The sequence below is a fragment of the Neolamprologus multifasciatus genome, chromosome 3, assembly GCF_963576455.1.
Source record: "Neolamprologus multifasciatus chromosome 3, fNeoMul1.2, whole genome shotgun sequence".
Classification (NCBI taxonomy): domain Eukaryota; kingdom Metazoa; phylum Chordata; class Actinopteri; order Cichliformes; family Cichlidae; genus Neolamprologus; species Neolamprologus multifasciatus.
In genome coordinates this window covers 257,230-279,334 of record NC_140441.1, presented here as the reverse complement: position 1 = coordinate 279,334, position 22,105 = coordinate 257,230, and the positions used below count along the sequence as shown (strand labels likewise).

Below are 22,105 nucleotides of genomic sequence, written 5' to 3'. Positions count from 1 at the left end.
AGCTGAGTCAATGCTCTGTGCAGCTGCAGTCAGCCTTGTGTTTGCCAGAGGCCCGTGCGCCTGCTGGTTCGGATCTGTCCCTGCCAGAGGCCCGTGCGCCTGCTGGTTCTGATCTGTTCCCGCCAGAGGCCCGTGCGTCTGCTGGTTCTGATTTGTTCCTGCCAGAGGCCCGTGCACCTGCTGGTTCTGTTCTGCGCCTGCCAGAGGTCCCCGCGCCTGCTGGTTCTGTTCTGCGACCGCCAGAGGTCTCCGCGCCTGCTGGTTCTGTTCTGCGCCTGCCAGGGGCCCCTGTGCCCGCTGGTCCCGAGACTCTTCTCGCTGGAGGGCCCGAGGAGCCCGTCCAGCCGCCTGTCTCGTCCGCTGGAGGGCCCGAGGAGCCCGTCCAGCCGCCTGTCTCGTCAGCTGGAGGGCCCGAGGAGCCCGTCCAGCCGCCTGTCTCGTCCGCTGGAGGGCCCGAGGAGCCCGTCCAGCCTCCTGTCCCGTCCGCTGGAGGGCCCGAGGAGCCCGTCCAGCCGCCTGTCTCGTCAGCTGGAGGGCCCGAGGAGCCCGTCCAGCCGCCTGTCTCGTCAGCTGGAGGGCCCGAGGAGCCCGTCCAGTCTTCTGCCTCGTCAGCTGGAGGGCCCGAGGAGCCCGTCCAGTCTTCTGCCTCGTCAGCTGGAGGGCCCGAGGAGCCCGTCCAGTCTTCTGCCTCGTCAGCTGGAGGGCCCGAGGAGCCCGTCCAGCCGCCTGTCTCGTCAGCTGGAGGGCCCGAGGAGCCCGTCCAGCCCCAAGACTCGTCAGCTGGAGGTTCAGGAGAACCCAGCCAGCTTCCTGCCTCGTCAGCTGGAGGGCCCGAGGAGCCCGTCCAGCCGCCAGCTGCAGCCTTATCATCCTCGCTGCCGGCAGCCTCCGTGTCTTCATCCTCACCAGCTGCAGCCTCCGTGTCTTCATCCTCGCCAGCTGCAGCCTCCGTGTCTTCATCCTCGCCAGCTGCAGCCTCCGTGTCTTCACCCTCGCCGCCGGCTGCAGCCTCAGCTTCACCCACGCCGTCGCCTGGTCCAGCTCCGGCTTCACCCACGCCGTCGCCTGGTCCAATTCCGGCTTCACCCACGCCGTCGCCTGGTCCAGCTCCGGCTTCATCGTCGCCTGGTCCAGCCTCTGCTTCCGTCTCGCCTGGTCCAGCCTCTGCATCAGCTTCGCCTGGTCCAGCTTCGGCTTCCGTCTCGCCTGGTCCAGCTTCGGCTTCCGTCTCGTCTGGTCCAGCTTCGGCTTCCGTCTCATCTGGTGCTGCGAAGGCCACGCAGCCAAGGTCCCAAACTGCCGCCTCGACATCGGCGGTCATCTGCCAGGCCGCTTGTTGGGCGTCATCGTCGATATGGATGACCTCCCAAAGGCCGCCGCTACCTTCCGTGCGGCCGGCCTCCGGACTTGTGTCGCCGCCGCCGTTGCTGTCCGCACGGTCGGCTGCCTGACTTGTTTCCCCGTCGCCACCGTTGCTGTCCGCACGGTCGGCCGCCTGACTTGTTTCCCCGTCGCCGCCGTTGCTGTCCGCACGGTCGGCCGCCTGACCTGTTTCCCCGTCGCCGCCGCTGCCGCGTGCACGGTCGGCCTCCTGAACTGTTTCCACTTCGCCGCCGCTGCCGTGTGCACGGTCGGCTTTTGGGTCTGAGTTGTCAGCCTCTGGGCCGGCCTCCTGAACTATGTTTTGGGACCCTGTTTGGGTACTCCAGTCTGTGTTGTGTTTTGAACAATCTGTTTGGCCCACTGGAGCTTGTTTTTTTGTTCGGTTGTGGTCCCTCCGTCCTGGACCCCCGCCGCCCGCCCTGGGTTGGTTGTCTGTTTTTGTTTTGGGCTGTCTGGAGCCAGCCCTTGGAGGGGGGGTACTGTCATGGTCCTGGGTCATTTTGACCCAGCGTTTTGTGTTTCCTTTATTCAGCCCTACCTGTGTCTGTCCTTGGTGCTTTGTTCATGTCCCCGCGTTGTTTTGTAAAACAGTCTGTGTGTTTCCTGTTTTACTTTGTAGGGTTGTGTCTCGTTATGTCCATTGGTTCCAGCTGTGTCCCCGCCTGTCTGCCATTACCCGATTACCTGGTGTGTGTATATATAGTGGGTGTCGGTCTGTGTTCATTGTCGGCTCGTCTGTGTTTCATGGTGTCTGGTCCTCGTCTGTGTCTCTCTGCCTCCCACCCCATTTGTATGATCCGGTTTGTTATTTAGCTCACCCAGTTTAGGTTTATGTTCTGTCCTGCCCTCAGTTCTGTTATTTGTACACTGTAAATTAAACCCTCACTCTTATCATCATATCGGCTGTCTGCATTTTGGGTCCTCCTTTTCCTCCACACCACACGGCTCACCCCGCCAGCCGTGACAGTTGTAGTTTCAGGAGTCAGTATACAGCTACAAAGCTTTTTGTTCAGTGTATACAAACAGCTGTAGCTACAGAAAAGGCAGCATGGAGAGACTCACACTGTCTTAAAACAAGAGGGTTGCTTTCTCTCACACATTATGTCCACTTACTAAGGACATGTTTCTGTTTGTGAAAGCTGAAGAAACTACATGTAATGTCTCCTCACATTAATAACATAATTATTACCAAATGATATGTATTTTGGTGTGGTATTTTCTGAATCTCCTGGTTGGATGAACAGACCCTCAGCGCCACTGAGATTTATTTATTTCATGCTATGCAGTAATTATGATATTGATTATAAACTATACTGTGCTAATGGCTGATGGTGAATACGATCTGTAAAACTGACAGAGCTTGGAAGGAAAAGCGTCTGGGCTTCTTTAAGTTGCTTGAAGACGTTTCACCTATCATCCGAGAAGCTTCTTCAGTTCTAAGGTCAAATGGTGGAGAGTCCCAGATTTGAGCTCTGTGGGAGTGTCCCACCGAGAGGGACAATAGACCCCCTAATGATCCTCTGTGAAAATGGGTGTAGGTCACAATCAGCCAAGGTTTCGGGTAAACCTAGCCCCACCCTATCATTGGATTTCTTGAGGTGAAGAGGCTCAGGATGTGAGTGGGCGTTAAGACGTCTGGGAAGAGATCTCAAAATTGGATTATAAATGGCAGACAGTTGGTGTCGTAAACCACCGCCTCTGTTCAAAGATGGTCGCTCACAGTGGACATAGATGGCTTCTTTCGTTCATCATTGAAACCATGTGTCTTCTCTCTCCGAAATGTAAACATTGGCATCCTCGAAAGAGTGACCTTTGACCTTTAGATGCAGATGGACAACCAAGTCTTGTCCCGTGGAGGTGAAGACCAGACGCTTTTCTTTCCAAGCTCCTTAGACTACGATGACTGGATGACTGGATAACCTTCACAGACAACATTGACAAAGTTTTTTTTAGTCCATTTGAAAGCCTGAATCTTAGCTTTGTGCACACATATCAGAGAGGTTTGACTCCCTGGTCCAACTGTCAAACATGCACCTTCAAGCAGATAACTTACAAGTTGCAAAGGAAATGGTGTTGAACCATTTTAAAGATCTTTATTTTTGTTCAGTTCAGTGTTATTTTTATATAATATCAAATCACAACAGCAGTCTCCTCAAGGCATTATTAAAAAAAACATCTATAAAGGTAGAACATGTTATTACTCATTACAGACAGAGGAGAACAGGAACAGGCCCATGTTTCTCTTAAACAACGCAGCCAGGTCCTGCATTACATTAACTAGTAATACTTAACTAGTAACTTCATATATGTCTCTACAGCCTCATTATCTAAAACTTTGTTACAAAGTAAATATATATTCTTAGTGCTTATTTTCTGTTTACGTTGTTTTATAAAATGTATAACATTATAACATGGGGCGATCGTGGCTCAAGAGTTGGGAGTTCGCCTTGTAACCGGAAGGTTGCCGGTACGAGCCCCGGCTTGGACAGTCTCGGTTGTTGTGTCCTTGGGCAAGACACTTCATCCGTCGCCTACTGGTGTGTGAATGTGTGGATGACTGGATATGTAAAGCGCTTTGGGGTCCTAAGGGACTAGTAAAGCACTATACAAATACAGGCCATTTACCATTTTACAGGCCATTTATTGAGGCCAGAGTAGGAGAACGCCATTGTGAGTAGATTGTGTGCCAAAAGTACTGACAGGAAACTGCACGATTTGTGCAGAGAACAGGAAGCGTTGCAGACAGAAAGTGAAACTAGGCAGGGTGCACTGTAGAGTTGTTTTGATCGAAACTGTGGCTGTGTCCCAATTCAGGGTCTGCACGCTTGAAGTACGCACACTACGCGTACTACATACGGTGTGTACTATAAGTATGAGAAGTGCGGAAGTGAGAGGCTTGTGAAATGGGACGGTCTAGCTTTCGTCGCGCTGCTCAGGTTGCCTAGCAACCATGATACTAACGGCGAGAAACGTTTCATACAGCTTTGTGTGACAGAAAAGGAGAAAAATGTTTTGTTGGTCAATCATTTTTGTCATGACATCACTTTGATTAGTTGAGTATCTGAGGCTGAGACCACAGGACTGTAAAACATGATTCAAGGGCTTCATTTCTGTACTGAACAGTTATTTAAGATTAGTTAGTAAATAACAATTAGCTCATGTTGTTCATGAGACTAAAATCATCTCACTGTGGTAAATATAATATGGACAATATTATATGTATTGTCAAATTATAGATAGATAGATAGATAGATAGATAGATAGATAGATAGATAGATAGATAGATAGATAGATTACAGGATATATTACAGCAGTGAGCTTGAACTCTGGGTCAAAGATTCAAGTTGCAGTTATTTATATTTCCTATCACCTTAAATCTTCACTCAAAGACAAGTTACTTTGACAGTGTATATATAGATGTATCATATATAAGAGACAAATATTGTTTGTTTAATATGTTGGCATTATTACATTTGACTCAATGCTTACATACATGTGTAAAAAGCAAATGTACGAGCTGTGATAACTGTGTCTGATAGAATGAAGAGTAGACTGATATATGAAATATTCCTTTATTGGGTGAGAAAATCAGAGCATGTCATAACTGCTTTAAGTCACACAGAATAGATATCAGAGCCTTAAACAGGCTGACTTCTGCTAAATGGGTCAAACTGGGCAGAAAGTCTACAAACACATAACATCCTTATAGAATATGATGTAACACTGCAGATCAACTTACCTCAGAATATATAAAGCATATAAACAATTACAGCGATATGATGCAACAAACACAGCAGCTACTGATCCAAAATACTCAAAGCTTCATAGAACTGAAACAAACATTTATTTTTAGCTCCATTCAGCTGCTGATACATACTTTAGGTTTCTGAACATTAAACTTGTTGCTGCCTTTCATAGTGTGTAACTTGAAGGCCCTGAGTACTTTCTCCCACACTGCAAACACTGGATGATAACATTATTTGAACATTACCTAATAAGACTGATTCAGGACAGACAGTTAGTGATGTTAAACTTTCCTAGCAGTCCTTCACAAACAGGGAACAGTCTGTCTATTCTCTCCATCTGTCAGCTGCTGCTGGCTCTTCCTCCTCCTCTTCCTCACACACTGCTGAGTTTGTCCTGGTGGATCATCAGGGGTGCAAAGCCTCACAGATGATGTGCAGCAGTGGGTCCCTCAGTCTGTCCTCACTCTGGACACTTGCAGTTGTCACACATGGAAATCAAATGTGTGATAAGCTGCAGGATTCAAACACAAGTGTAACTTATAAACACATGTTCATACTTTTATTCCACAATCAGAGAGAAAGAAACAGAGACAGAGTGCAGGACAGACAGGTGACAGTCTCAGGTGTACACACTGCTACAAACAGGAGGATTTAGTGTTTGTGTTATTACGAGTGCTAAACAAGAAGAGTTCCCAGCTGGTACAGTGGACACATGTGTGACTCTGTGATTAAAGCATCTTTCTTTCAGCTTAACGAGTGAACCGTCAGCTCGTTCAAACACACGTTAAAGTCCGTTTGGCTCGACACCACCGAACAGAGGCAGCAATATAACAGAGCTAACATTAACAGTGCAGTGAATCCTGCTTGTGCCGTGATATTCAGGACTGCAAACTGAGCAGCATCACTGACTTTCAGCTTGTTGTGTTTGTGGATATATGACTGACTTTAAAATCCATAAAATCATCACATTCTCTGTAAAATTAAGGTCAACTATTGAACGGCGTATATTTGAAAGTAAAGGCTTTGAAACCAAGTTAGTACAAACATCACTAGTGTCACATAACTTTGCTGACATGTGGCCAACAGCAATGTTTTAATGTTCTTCATTATTAAACATTCACACATGAATAAGTGACGTCATATTCAGTACTTACTTTTGACAGTTCACTCTTGGCCGCTCCCTTCTGCCGTATTTTGCGGCAAAATTATCCACACCCACTGCTGCGCTATGAATTGTGGGATATATGGGACCACGAAGCGTGCACCGGACCACGCTTGATATTTGGGGAAATTGACGGCGCATTTGGAGTATGCATTTGAAGTACACTTCGAATTGGGACAGCCGTCGTCGCGTGGCGGTGACGTAATCACACTTAAAATGCTTACTTCAAGTGTGCAAACCCTGAATTGGGACACAGCCATAGGCCCTGTCTCAATATGCGTACTTGTGCGTACTTGCCTTCGCGTGTACTCGTGATACATCATCAGTCGGAGACCAAGTACTGTTCCAATTCAAAGTACACATTGTCACTACCCGATCCGTACCGGAAACCCGATCGGTATCCCGCATGCGCAAATCTTACCTCACTTCCTCTCTTTGCCAGCATTGCGACATTCAATATATTTGAATGACACGGTTAGCGCCCACTTAGCTCCTAGAATTTCCCAACTGCTGTGCCTCCTTTTCGACTACCAAAATTTTAACTGTGATCCACTTACAAAACTGTCTCATTTTATTGCAATGATCCACATTTGCATCCATTCACGGTGCATTTGACATCTGAACACGTTTGTACACATGATGAAAGGACAGATGGTGTTTGTGTGTCCTTCTTAAACTCAGTGTGAATGTTTCATCATGTAGAACGACTTAGAACAAAGTCTTTGGGAACATTTGGAGAACACGTTTAGGAAAGTAACATCCTGGTAGAACATTTTCTTAAAGCAAAGCAGAGCTGCAACATGACTGTGAGGATTCAGAAGAATAAAGTCAGAATACTTTATTATTATGAAGACTAAAGTGCACCTTAATGCTGCCGATGAACACACATGTTCTTTGTGAAAGCATGTGTGAGCACAGCTGACATGCACTACACTGACCCCACTCGCCCCATTTCTTCATCCACTTCTTGCTCTTGTGCTTGAAATGAGACGCAGACGCAGCAAAAGTAAGAGGCTCTAAAATCCACAAAAAGGGGGCTCGTTAGATCAGGATGTTGGATGTGATCCATAGAAAACATGGATAATACTCCACTTTATTTGAAGACATCTGTAGCACTGCCTCAGTTCTGGATGTTTCCACAGACTCCTCTGTGCACCTAAAGGAAAGGTCAAAGGTCAGCAGCACATGTAGTTGGGACAATTCTTCATTTACAAACAACAGTCGCACAAACTATACAATTATTTTCCTCCAATGACGACTTTTCACTTGCAGAAATGGTCCTGTGTGATTTCTAGGCTGTGATATAAAAACTAGTTCCTAATGGCAGCGATTCACTCAGTAAACATGTGTTTCCTTCACCAACCTCACACACAGATCCAATAAGATCAGGAAGTGGGCAGTATAGAACAATATGTGTTATTTTGTACTGTACTGCCCAAACTAAAGATCTGCTGAAGTGTTGGAAATGATCCAGATGTTTATTTTGGACGATACAGCAGAAGATCAGACATGAAAGTGGAGATAACACAGAAGACCTGCAGCAAAGGGTCAGAGGTCAGACTGGGCCACTGGATTCAACAATGAGCCAATGATCATCAAGTAGTGACTAAAGCAGAGCCCTGACGTTCTGACATTTATCACACAGTTAGAACAAATGTCTGCTGATGACTTCATCTCATGAAACGACTGATAGATGTCAATTCATTGATCAGCTGAGCTGCTGCTGCTGATCTTCATCGTGCACAGAAACATTCAGCTTGTTTCAATCAGTAAATAACTCCCACTACTCTCAGTTTGAACTGTTCCCACTCAAAATGCTGTGAGAACAATGATCATTGTAGAACTTCACAAACATCACGTGTTGTTTTCCACATGTAAGATCAGCAAACATACAGAAACTTCCTGTTGCCACACACGGCCTCTAAAATCTCTTCCACAGTTTCTGTCTGAAGTCCACTCTCTGTGTCGGATCCACAGGAAACAACAAGATCTTATTAACATGGTTCTCAATGTGTCTCCTTACAAAAAGTCCAACCAATGAACAAATGTGTATATTTGTGGAGGCCGAACAAAAGCATGACACATTTCAGTGTCTCAGGACTGGACACCTTTAAACATGTAGAGGATCAAACAGCCGTCCACAAATGCTAAACATACATGAAACTATCAAAGCTGAGAATCATTTCATTCCAATAACATCTAATGGTACATATATATAGACACAAAAGCTGCTAGGATTTGGCTTCCTAAGCAGTTGGGGTGCACTCTGTTGGTTTCCAAAAGAGAGGAATGATTTCACAAACAGATTAAAAGTGTCAATAAAACCTGTGTTAGCAGCTCTGTATCTGGAGCCAGGTGCTGAGGCTAAGGAGTCTGCAAACATGTCCTGTGGTTCAGAAACAGCTCTGAGTCCTTCTTCTGACTGGGGACGACCACTTCAGCCCAGGACCATTGATGAGTGGTGCGGAGCAGGAGGAGGGTGAGGACAGGTGGGCGGAGCCACACAGCTCTGTCCTGGAGTAGTGATGGTAAATTTGATTCTTTTTCTGAATCGAGTTTTAATGAGTCACTCACCAAAGTGAATCGGGTTTTTTTTAAGTCATTTGATTCACTGAGTCAGCTGACAACAGATGTCAGCCTAATGTGTACCTTAATCAAGCCATGCAATAACAACATGTGCCAGAACATGCAAAACAGTGCAAAAGTAACAGAAACTGTCATGGTGCTGGGTCGTTGACCCAGCGTTTTGTGTTTTGTAATTGTTTTCCTCTGTTCTAGTTATTCTGTGTCCTCCCTCCTTGTGTCCGGTTCGGGTTCTAGATTTCCTGTTTTGTTCTGAAGGTCTCTGTCTGTTGTCGTTGTGTTCAGCTTGTGTCCTCCGGTCATCATGTGTATTGGGATCAGCTGTTCTTCCCTCCTGTGTGTGATTACCTTGTGTGTGTATATTTAGTGGGTGTTGGTCTGTGTTCGTTGTCGGCTCGTCTGTGTTTCTCGGTGTAACTACGTCTCTTTGCATTCTCCGCTCTCCATCTCATGCGTAGGTTTGTCATTTAGTTTTCCCAGTCTAGGTTTTGTCAGTCATTCCTCACTGCCTGTTCTGTCGCGCCACTTCTGTAAATAAAACATCACTCTCATCACCAGTCAACTGCTGCATTTTGGGTCCTTTTCCTCCTACACCACACGGCTCACCCCGCCAGCCGTGACAGAAACTCTGTTCAGACAGTGAATGGACTGATTTTTATATAACGCTTTTCTACTCTCCCAGATTACTCAACCTGCTCTATACAACATGCCACTTTTGCTTAACTGAGTGCTTCCTAACTACATTCGTACACATTCACACTCTTCACATGCAGACTGGAGGAGCCAGAGATCGAACCACTAACCCTCCGATCAGTTTGTAACCTGCTCTGCCACCTGAGATATGGCATCGCATAAACAGTGGCGTCATTGCCAGACCTGGCACACATCTGGTAGACATACACTCTGCCAAAACACCAGTCAGTCAGAAGTGCCAGCTTGATGCCAGATCTGGGCCAGACCTGTTTTTTCTGTAGGCCTGGGCCACATAAACCAAGCCACAATCAAGCCAGATATGGCATGCCATCACATAGACAGTGCCATCGATGCCAGGCCTGGCCCATATCTGGATGACATACGTCTTATCATGCCAGAAGTCGGCCAGCAGTGCCGACTTGATACCAGATGCAGGCCAGACCTGCTTGCTATGTGGGCACTAACACACACACAGACACAGTTACTTTACCAACTGACCCCTGAGCTCCTAAGTGTCCCCCAAACCTCATTCAGGGATCCACTCCTCTACTTCACCGTCACTCCCTGAAAGCTCACTGTCCTCACTTTCTGAGGACAGAAAGTGCACATTCCCTTGGTTTCCTTCCATAAAAGGTATTTACATCCATGTCCTGTAATTATGAGTAGATTGTAAAGTCAAAAACATTGACTATGATCATATAAATGCAGACAAACACATCTCTACAAACATATGCAAATGCATTATAATGCCTGAAAAATTTTGGGCTAACTGCGCAGTGTTGCCCCTGAGGCAACGAATGAAAATTAACAGTTTTACTGTATAAATAAATTTACAAAAGTAGAACAAACAATCAAATATGCTTCTTAACATATTCATGCACATACAAGTATTTTCTAATATAGATTTATTTTACTATAAACATGTAAAATAGTGATCTTTATCTTGCCTCCTAATGGAGATGTCCCTCTTGTAGTGTAGCTGGCAGAAAGGGGTCCTCCCCCACCAAAATGAAAGTCACACCACCTTCAACTCATCATTTTATTGGAAAGAGATGTGTCTGGTAGCATTATCTGAAGAAAAAAAAAAAAAGGTTTTTTTTATTCCAGTAATGTTTGAGTACTTCCTCGTTTTTTAAAAAACTGGGAGGAGTGGGGAAGTAACCTCATGATAGTCCTGCCTCTTGCTGCCATATCATAAAAAGGTCAGATTTGCAGATGAGACGGTTAAACTTCAGATTTCTGGAGACAGGATGGAGACCATCTTGGTTTTCTCTGTGTTGCTTCTGGCCTGCTCTATCTCAGCAGCTCCGACAGCTGACGATGAGGTCATTCTTAAAAAAAAGATTGCGCTCCTACAACCATTTGCAAGTGACATGGAAGCTGTGCTGACAGGGATAGTCACCTCTCTGGCTGTACAAAAAGAGCAGATCACACTTCTTCAAAAGGAGAATCAAGGTACAAAATTGTGTTAGTTAGTGAGAGACATCACAGCATCAAGAAGCCTTCATATGATCCGCTGTTGTGTTCCAGTTATCTTAAAGAACAGAATTGTATTTTTTGATCATGTAAATACAGAATTTTAATTACAGGAACACTAAAGCAATCTGAGGACAAGCTGTGCAATCATGTTCTATTTCCTTTTGTTTTGTCAGAACAAGAAGGAAAACTAAAAATGGTGGAGACACAGAAGACTGAGATTGAGCAGCTGAAGCAGCGGCTACAAGGTACTGTGTGGAAATCCTCATGGGCAGAATTTCTATAGAGATGTTGTAATATTTATGTTTATGACACAAGTTTGAATGTAAACTGTTGAAATGAAATTTTCTAGTTGTCAGCACAAACAGATATGATGCAAATATATTCACTGGGAAGTGATTTAGCATGACTTTTGTAATGCATTTGCATTGCATAGTTATTGGTTCCATCTTCAATAAGTTGACTTTTATATGGAGTGAGAGAGACAGACTGAAGAGACAGCAGGGATAATAACTTTGAAATAAAACTGATTTTTTTTTCTCATTTGTTTTGATTTATTTCTTTTTATTTCATTTATTTATAACCGTGACCTACTTTTATGTTGTTTACCAAATTGTCCGATTCATGTCAAAATCTGGCATCAGTTCTGCCTGCTGAATTCACATGACCTTGATCAGTTTTAAGGGTCACTGCTTCATTTTTTCACATATATCATCATATGAAGCAACATATAGAGCAGGCAATGCAGGACCACGGTCTGATGTCACAGGACCGAGTGGTCAGTACCAAAACTGGACTGAGGTGCAGAAACCCAGGACAGAGAAGGCAGGTAGCTTTACAATATACTTATTGGTTATACTTAGTCTTAGAAAATGTGGCAAGAACAAAAAGCAGGGAAACGTAGAATTTGACGTGGCGTGGCGTGGCCTGGGGGACGTGGAACAGGAAAGGGGAAATGGGCCTGAGATGCAGCCTGGAACAGGGCAGTTAGCAGTCACTTTGCAGGAGGAGCAAAAGAGCCATGAGTGGAGGGTGATGTAAATCCAGGGTGAGCTGAGCAATGTGGAAAGGCTGACCTGAGGCGAGATCTAGAGGTTCCTGATAGAGTGTGGTGGCAGGGGGCAGGCAGGTGAGGCATTGAGTGATTTCAAAAATGGTGGTTTGTTATCCTGAGTCCGAGAGAGAACCGTGAGCCAGAGGTTTGAGAGAAGGTGAATCCAGGAACTACAGCACAAGAAAGTAAGGTTAGCAAGACTATTCACAAAGGGAGCTTGAAACATGAGAGCCAGCTACCAACATGGATTGATGACAAACTGGCAGTGAATGAACGTCAGTGGGAGGCTTAAATCAATCTGGGTTGATTGCCTGCAAATCAGCTCCAGGTGTGAGAAACTGGAGGAGGAGGTGGCCCTGCCCAGGGGTGGATCCCAGGTAGACTCAGGAGCCTGACTGAAAATTGCAGCCGCACAGCCCGGACCATGACATCTGAAGTGTTTAATGGGAGCTGATGTCTCATGCTGCTCCAAATATCCTCTCTAATCATGTTGATGAAATATTGGTGGTATTGGCACATCCTGATGTGGCCATGCTGGCAATAATCGGCTTCTAGTTTATAATTCATTAAACAAATGTTTTACATATAAAGAATATTAACTGTTAATAGTGGTAAATAAGATACATAAGTAAAATCGATTCAACCAGTAATTTATGAATATTTCATAATAAACTTCAGTTAATCGAATTATTAGTTAAGTACAGGAATTAAAATGGAGTCAGCGCCTTAAAAAAGGAGCGAAGGTGGAGCAGTGGTGACACATCACACTACTTTACTTTATTGATTTATCTAGCACTCTTAACACGGTAAAAACTTCACAATGATATAAAACAGATAAACATAAAACAAATCTAGTTAAAAGCTAGTCTAAATATTAGACTATCACTCTGTTTTCTGTGCTGCTTACAAACTGAAGAATGATTAACTTACAGTTTCACAACAGTGCAGTGAACAAGATGACATTTCTTCAACATGATATCTACACAAACTAATATTTTAAGACTATATCAAAGTAATGCATTTACCAAATGGGGTTTGTGTAACGTGTAGTGTTTGAATTCACAGCCTGTACAAAGGAGGTATAACTGTAACACAGAAAGTATAAAATAATGACGTTTCTCTCTCTCTCAGCCCAACAGGTGGCTTTCTCAGCCTCTCTGGTGGAGCAAGGTGGTGGATTTTATGCTGGACCATTTAACACAGAGACTACTCTGATCTTCAAACGCGTTGTCACAAACATTGGAAATGTCTACAACCCAGCCACAGGTAATAACACTGAATGTCTCTGCTTTGTTGATGTTCCAGATGTTCTAACAGCTGATTTTTCATGTAATGTGGCAAAAACAAATGTCCCACAGGTATTTTCACTGCACCAGTGAGAGGAGTCTACAACTTTGAGTTGACCCTGCATGGACACGGAAACAATGACAATCCTACATCTGCTAGGTTGTTCAGGAATGACGAGCTCATTTTTACGGCATGGGAACATCAGACAACACATTCTCCAAGTACCTCTAATGGTGGCTCACTGCTTCTAAATGCTAAAGATCAGGTGTATGTGCGCCTCTGGCCTGGTGGGAGGATATTTGATGATTACAATCGTCACACCTCCTTCAGAGGTCACCTGCTTTTCCCCATGTGAAAGGTGTACCAGCTGCAAACTTCCTGTTTGGGTTGTCTTGTAGCTTTTTCTTTATTTTTTCAGAAGTAAAACAGGAAGTTAATCACCTGCTGGGATCAGTGAAACTGTTTTCTTATTTTTCATCTGTCTGTAAATCCAAAATCCAGATAAACTAAACAATAATGTCATTTGGATCTCTCTCTCTTCTGATTTCAAAATTCAATGTGATTCCATTCTGTCATTTCATTCTAATAATATATCAGAATAAATCGATGATTAAGCAGCAGAGTTAGTTTCTTTGTGTGTTTTAATTGCCATGATCTCATGCTGACAGCAGAAAATCAAACACAGTCATGTCACAGTTGTGTTTCCAGAACAGAGATCAAACCCTACACATGCTGGGAGTTAGGCCTGATTTAAAATAGTTGTAGAGTCAATGATGTCGACGATAACCTACATCAGTACATCACCGCTGTTACCTTGTGGTGGTGTCCTGGTGTTTTATATGCACTGCCAGCTGTTAGAAACAAATAAAACACTGGACCCTTTGTTACAGTCAGTTGATTTGTGGGCGTAAGATATTTGTACTTCTAGTTTTTCTACATCTTAGTACGCTCCTTCACCTCCAATCTGATTTCAGTAATATCCTTCCTGGAATTTGTTCAAGTTTACCAGTTTTTATTTTGATGCTATGATTTTTTATTCTGTCACTGATAAATTAAAAAATTGCAACAAGAAAGTAGCTGAAAATCCACACTGTAAAACCCAATGCGTTAATTTAACTCAAACTTTTGGTGAAACTGATTACATAAAATATTTTAAGTAACTAAAACAATCAAAAAAACCAAGTTAAATAAACATAATTTATATAGTTGATTTGGATAAAAAAAAATGTAAGTTACACTGATAAATGTTTTTTTGTTATATCCACATTTTGGTGCTGTCACGGTCTGTGGAGGCAGGCCGTGCTGTGGTGTGTGTGGTGGACCCAGGTGGGAACACAGGTGAGGAGACGGGAGTGAACTTAAACTGAAAGCGAGCTTTAATTATGGCTGATGACAGAGTGCAAACAAAGCAGAAATAACGTGACTAAACTAAACTATAACTAAACTGGGAAACTGATACTGTGATAAATTATGGAGACTCAGAAAACTAAGAATGGAAAGACTGGCCGTGAAAACATGGAGGGTGGGAACACAGACGACGCGACACAGACTGAATGAAACACAGAAGCTGTGTCCCAATTCAGGGTCTGCATGCTTGAAGTACGCACACCAGGCGTACTACGTACGGTGCGTACTATAAGTACAAGAAGTGCGGAAGTTAGAGGCTTGTGAAATGGGACGGTCTAGCCAACGTCGTGCTTTTCAGGTTGCCTAGCAACCATGATACTAACTGCGAGAAACGATACATACAGCTTTGTTTGACAGAAATGAAGGAGAAAAATGTTTTGTTGGTCATTCATTTTTGTCATGACATCACTTTGATTAGTTGAGTATCTGAGGCTGAAACCACAGGACTGTAAAACATGATTGTTGGGCTTCATTTCTGTACTGAACAGTTATTTAAGATTAGCTAGTAAATAACAATTAGCTAATGTTGTTCATGAGACTAAAGTCATCTCACTATGGTAATGTAAATATAATATGGCCAATATTATAGTTATTGTCAGATTATTATGAGATATATATATATATATATATATATATATATATATATATATATATATATATATATATATAGCTTTACAACTAAGTTAACGCTGAAAGTACAAACATCACTAATGTCCCACGTACTTCAAGAGTGCAGACCCTGAATTGGGACACAGCTAGAGACTAAACACACATAAGGGATGATCAAGGGAAGTGGAAACACATGAGGGGGAACAGCTGATACACATGAACCTAATGACAGGACAGGGAAAGTGAAACTGCATACACTGACATTAGACACAGACTTTCAAAGTAAAACAGGAAACATGGGGATTAGACGTGACCTGAACTGAACATGACCACACAGACATGACGCATGACAGGTAGACGCACGAATCAGGGAGACTGAATACAGGAGGAGATGACATAAACAACTAAGAAACAAAGGACTGAACAGCAACCTCAGAATTAGCTAGATGAACTAAACTAGGGCACAAATGAATACCCAAATATATAAAAACTCAAACACTGGGTCACAGAGCCAGCCCATGACAGGTACTCTCTACTGGATCTTTTGACTTTCAAGTACAAATCTACCTCAATACATTTTAGGAATTAATAATTAGTTTAAAATGTTAAGCATTTTAAGCTAATAGGACTCAAAGCTTTAAAATACACCCAAACTCTTGTAATAGCCAAAACTACTGTGTTTTGAATTGGATATTAAAAGAAAATGTGTTAGAAATAAGCAATTACACTTGTAAAAACATAAGACAGACAACATCAATTTAAGTTACAAATTTATTGAGTAACTTTAGATTGCATTACAAAATGTCGTAACATTTGCACTTTTTCAGAGAACCAAAAAACTTGCAAGGGTATGGAGCTAAGATCCTCTATGACAAATGGAGTTCAGTAATAAATGACAAATTAAATTTCCTTGTGTGTATGTTCATAAAAGAAAAAAATCTCTGGCAAGCCCAAAGACATAAATTCAACAGTTGTTATTGGGGAAAATGTCAGAAATGTCAAGTTTAGGCAAAAGTCTACAATATTAGAAATAAAGAATTTCACAACACGTTTTAACAGTATTCTGATTTGATTAACACATGAGTCATTTTATTAAACAAAGAAACAAAGAAAGGAAAAGAAAAAACCCTCAGATAAAATCCTGCATTATCAGGGGGGAAACTGAATGTAAGTAAATTACAGTGCAGCTAATACTGTTATAAAATATAATCCAAGTGCCTATTTGATAAGTATATATTAAAGACTATATTAAAGCGTAATATTAAAGGGTAATATTAAAGGCCAGCTTTAAGGGTTTATATATATATAAAGTATACTGTGCTTTAGGTATTTAGGTCATTAGATTTCCTGGTGAAATGAAACTGTGATAAACAGGAGCTTTAGTGCAGACTTTTCAGAGAATGTAGCTCATGTTTGTGCTGCTAGATGATAACCAATGATAATAAGGTCGTCTCCTGTTGTGTCCGTGAGGAGTGGGGGTGCAGAGTATATCACTCTCTGTCACGGCGGGGTGCGCCGGTGTGAAGAAGAGGTAGACCCAGATGCAGACACGGTGGAGACAAAACTAGGTTTCCAAAAATAAAATGAGCCTTCATTGTGGCTGATGGCATGACAAAAAACACTAGAGAACACTGAAACTGGGAAAACTAAGGAGACCAAGAACACTGTGTAACCTAAAAAGACTGACATATGACACTCTGTGAAAGAACTATGAAGACAGAGTAACTAGGCAGGCTATGAAACAGTGACACAATAACGGAAACTATGAAAAGATGAGGTGACGATAACAGACGATCTGACCCCGACTGAGCAGAAACACACAGATTAAGTACACATAAGGAATGATCAGGGGAATCACATGGGGAAAACAGCTGACAACAATTAACATAATGACAGGACAGGGGACGTGAAGCTAAATACAATAAACAAAAAACACAAGGATCCTTCAAAATAAAATGGGAAACATAACGAGACCCAGACATGACTCGAACTTGACAAACAAAGAAAACTTGGACATGAAACATGACAAATAAACACACGAAGACTTAACACAGAAAACTGCACACAGGGATGAGACAAATGGGGATAAATCATGAATTAAAACTGTAACCTCGGCATGACAGAATGTAACTAGATAAACTGAAATGAAACTAGACTGAAAGGAATAACAAAAACATCAAGAAACTCAGAATACTGGGTCACATGACCCAGGACCATGACAGTCTCATCCTGTCAGTAATGCAGTAGATCTGCAGAAGGCTTTCACGCTGTGCACATCTCCCTTCCTGAAGGTGTTATTGAAGAAGATTGTATTGAATAAAGTGATTGCATATGTTTTGATTACACTGAGTTTGCGTCTTCTCTGAAAAGCCTGAGGACAAAGGAATTGGGGTCGATAATTGGTGCCTGTGACCCGGATCCAAAATGGCTGAGAGACACGAATTAGATCGTAATCATGGGGTCGTGAAACGAGGCGAACAGAGGACAGGTCTGACAGAATTTAAAAGGTAAGCACCACCTGTTACATCCAAGTGTGCATATTGGATGAACCCTAAATCCTCTGTTCGCTAATTTTTACGGCACTCATGTGTCCTGGGGTTGGTTCCCCCACCGATGGCTGGACGCAGCATCGGACCAGCAGCGTCTGGGGTCCTAGGCTGGTAACCTGAGAATTGAGGACCCTCAAACCACCCTAGAATAGAGCAAGAGACGTTCATTGAGAACTACAGCTTGATGTCTAACGGGACAAATTTTGTCCTTGGGTTGGTTCCCCCCTCAAACCACCCTAGAATAGAGAAAGAGACGTTCATTAAGAACTACAGCTTGATGTCTGGCATTCTAGTATTTTTTTGTTAAAAGCAGTGTTGGGACTAACGCGTTATTAAGTAACGTGTTACAGTAACTACGTTATTGTGGTAACGAGCACGGTAACTAGTCATTATGCCAAAATCAGGAACGCGTTACTGGGATTTAGATAGGCTCATTGTTCGTTACTTCGTGTGTTGCGTTCGACTTACCTCGGAAATCGGAACACGGACCTGGGAATGATGTCACACGTGAGTAAACAGCGTTCTGGTTAGCAGATGTGTAAAATTGTTTGGTGGTGGCTATGGCGGAGCTTCCACAGAGTCAGTAACATTAGCAAGTGGTGGAGGCTGGCCTTTTTACCGTCCTGTACAAACTGAATCGTCTCGTACTCAGAGAAAATATTTCGCGTTTCTTATTGAGCTGAAAAGAAACAGTTTGTCCCGGACTTCAGCTACAATGGAAAAGACACAAAGCTGGATTTATTCTGTCTTTGCTGCACAGCTGCCTCTTCTTCTCTCATTCTCTCCCTCCCTCTCCTGTTTCTACTTCAATCATGAAACTGATCAATGATCAGCTGATCGGCTCTCTTGTTTGTTTATCACTTTGCGCCAGAAAGAGGAAACCAGCGGATGTTGTGCTAAACAACAGCAGCACGTTTAAGCTTGATCAGCTCTTGTTAGAATTTATTTAATATTAATGTCTAGTATCAGCTGATGTTTGCTGGAGCCACAGCTGTAAAGCTGCTGGTCATGATGGTTTGGATATGTGGTGAGAGGGAAACATGAAGATGAAACCAGGAGACGTCCTTACTGAATCATCAGAGCTGAACAGGTGATGGAGAAACAGGTTTACCTTTTAGGTGACATGGATGAGTTGAAGTTATGAACTGTTTCTAACACCAGGATCTGTTAGATTTGTATTGTTGATTGTCATTTATGCTTAGAAATATCTACTCGTATCTGCTTAGAGTTTTATAATCAATGTCATGTTGGTAGAGGGTTGATCCTTAGTTGTCTGCAAAGACTTTGTGTGCATTCCAGAGTGTTGTGGCATTCACACCCACATCCTGGGAGCACGGAGAGGTCGTACCTGCTCTTGTTGTGTTATGGTAGGATAAACGTAACTATGTCAGCTTTAGGCTAAGAGCCTTTTGTTTAGATGGACCGCTAGACTCCTGGCACCAGCTTTGGGGAGTCTTCACGGGGTCACATCTTGACCCCACACACACACTAGTTACTTCTATCAAAGGTTGTGTGTGTGTGGAGTGGAATGTGAAAGGCACCATGTCACATTCTAGGAGAGGAGAAGGCAGTGAAGGTGAGAGAGGAAGGGGAGATAGTGGCTCTGGGTGGAAGACAGCCACTAAACAAATGGTTTACAAAAAGTTAGGAGAGGCAGTCTCTCTCACTGCGTGGGGAAAAGTGCCAAAAACAGAGGGTGAAGAGGCGAAAAGGGAAGTAAAAGAAATGCTGAAAATACCAAAGGGAAAAGAGTATCATTGAGTAAAATCATTATGACAATTGCACAAAATTGAAAGAAGAATTAAAGAAGAACAGGAGGAATTGGGAAAAGAAGGCATGGGAATATTTAAATTAGGAACAAAAGGAAATGGAAAAAAGAAGGGTAAAGAGGCGGTTAAATGGACAAACTGGGGTGTAGAAAACTGAGGAACGCAGTGATGTGAAGAGAGTGTGTGTAAGAAGCGCTGTGTGTGTGTGTGTGTGTGTGTGTGTAGAACAGGAAGTGAGAGTGTGCAGGCAGCCTGAAGAAGATCGGCTGATGTGACTAGAATGATTGATGAAAGAGACGTGTTAAAATGTGGATAGATAAATCAGAATGAAAGTGTTATTGAGCAGTGATGACAATGATATTAAATAAATGTCTTAGTGTGTTAGTACAGGTAACCACGAACCTGGATCAACCTCCTCCACGAGCACAGCGGCTGGAGCACAATGATAGATTAACATAACTGGAACCATAACCAGGCCATGTTTTGGCTGAAAATCTCACAGCTTCATCTCCATGTACACCTTATTCTGAAAAACAGGCCTTGAAGATAATCAACCTCTCTCTGAAGACAAAACACGGCTTCAGCGTAACAGTATCCTCTCCAAGGCTCAGCAGCTGGGGAACGGACAGCAGCGATTAGAGAATTAGAGGCGACCATGGAGGAGAGAGGAAGGCTATGAAAGTACATGAAAACTGGTTCGAAATGTGGGCTTAACTGACTCGTGGAGGTTGAGAAAGTGTCCGAAGCAATGAAACAAAAGGTAAAATGAAATACACTCACATAAGCAGAGAGCTGCAACAGAAAGGCACCTTTTAAGGAGATGCCTTTTTGGGGAAAAAAGGAGCTAGGGGGGAGAGAGGCTTTGCCAAATCTGCAGCTCCACTGATCACACATACAATTAACCTTTCTACTAACGCACACACATGCAATGATGATCAGCTTACACTCATGAACACGTCAATAACTCTCAGCAACTAAAGAAACTGAACATACACTTATTATTAAATGTTACTAATATAAGTAAATGTCTACTGCTGATAGATAACTCTCCAGGTTGCATGACAAGAGTGTAACTTCTGTAAAAGAGACTGGGATGACCAACCAGTGATCAAATAATACATTCAGTTGTAAAGATAGTCAAACTGTTGTTCCCCAGGAGGATGTTGGTTCTCTTCTTTCAACTAACTCCTTATGTTTTGTCTAGGCTCCACCTTCTCTGTCCTGATTGGATGCTGCTCACAGAATCCAGCGAATTGTCAATTAGCTGAGCACTACTTAAGGCCTGTGGAGCTGTGTTTCTGGGCCCTCTGCCCATTTTTGATTGCCATACCTGTGCAGGCTTGCATGCCTTTGTGACATGTATGTGTTCATGTTCAGACTGCCTGTAGGGGAGAGCTGCCTTTTATTTTGACCCTGTTTTCTCTTGTTTATGTGTTGTCAGGTAGGTTATGGTTATAGGTTGTATATTTTGTTTTCTTGAGAGTTAGGTAAGTTTCTTTTTTTCATATCAGGGAAGATTAGTTTGTTATGTTGGCCATGGCTCTCCCTGGAGTTAATCCTCAGTCTGAACCAGAATTTCAACACTAGCATGAAATAAACTTTGAAAATTATTATCTTAGCTCCTCCTTCACTATTTACCTTTATGTTTGTCCCTTCAAGCCCCCTAGACTAGCCAGGGGAAGTAACAGCTGATTAAGCAACATGAGTGAGTTACTGTGGGGAGGAAACTCTCCTCTGTGATAAGATTTAAACATGCATCTCTGTTGTCCTGTTAACTTGTGGGGTTATGAGTTGATATGCAAATTAGTTGTCCATGTTATCCATGTCTGATAATGTGGATAGAAGATGTAGCGGGAAATGAAAAAGCAGCTTTAGAAGAATTGCCTAAAGAAACACCTAAAAGTGAGATAGGAGAGAAGGAGAAGAAAGGGGAGGGAGAGAGATCTGAAACAGAGCTTGGGCCGGCGCTGCGCCCCTCTCCGTATAATATCGTAAATGGTTTGCATTTGTATAGCGCTTTACTCAGTCCCTAAGGACCCCAAAGTGCTTTACACTACATCCAGTCATCCACCCATTCACACACACATTCACACAGTGGCAATGGCAGCTACATTGTAGCCACAGCTGCCCTGGGGCGCACTGACAGAGGCGAGGTATAATACACCAAATAGCACATAATTTTCCTGTTCGTCCACCCCTGTCTGTTCTTCTACTTATGCCCCATTACAGGCTGCTCTGCAGGCCCTGGATGTCGAAGCTGACCTGGACTCCTGCTCTCCCCTCTCCCCTCTTCGACGTGACCCTGACCAACTGCAGCAGCAGCTGGACCAGGCACAACAACCTGAAAATGCCAACGGAGCTGCAGGAGGGAGACCTCACACAGTGGA

General features: G+C 43.3%; 2 protein-coding genes and 1 long non-coding RNA gene across 3 annotated transcripts in view; 1 reads left to right on the top strand and 2 right to left on the bottom strand.

Moving 5' to 3' along the window:
• The window catches only part of LOC146520913 (uncharacterized), a 214,401-nt gene that overhangs the window by 132,577 nt on the left and 59,719 nt on the right, over positions 1-22,105 (bottom strand). The window lies entirely within an intron of this gene.
• LOC146520915 (uncharacterized) overlaps positions 1-22,105 on the bottom strand; it is a 55,146-nt gene that overhangs the window by 26,992 nt on the left and 6,049 nt on the right. The gene's annotated exons all lie outside the window — the stretch shown is intronic.
• Positions 10,698-14,366, top strand: LOC146520916 (complement C1q tumor necrosis factor-related protein 3-like). The gene is made up of 4 exons (XM_085154543.1): positions 10,698-11,022; positions 11,220-11,291; positions 13,229-13,363; positions 13,456-14,366. The coding sequence occupies exons 1-4, from the start codon at positions 10,818-10,820 to the stop codon at positions 13,737-13,739; spliced, it is 696 nt and encodes a 231-aa protein (XP_085010669.1). The 5' UTR covers positions 10,698-10,817; the 3' UTR covers positions 13,740-14,366.

Bases quoted from the DNA above. Each gene is read 5' to 3' on its own strand.
- LOC146520916 (XM_085154543.1), top strand. From the start codon at position 10,818: ATGGAGACCATCTTGGTTTTCTCTGTGTTGCTTCTGGCCTGCTCTATC. The intron at 11,023-11,219 runs GTACAAAATTGT...TTGTTTTGTCAG, and splicing joins TCTTCAAAAGGAGAATCAAG to AACAAGAAGGAAAACTAAAA. The intron at 11,292-13,228 runs GTACTGTGTGGA...TCTCTCTCTCAG, and splicing joins GCTGAAGCAGCGGCTACAAG to CCCAACAGGTGGCTTTCTCA.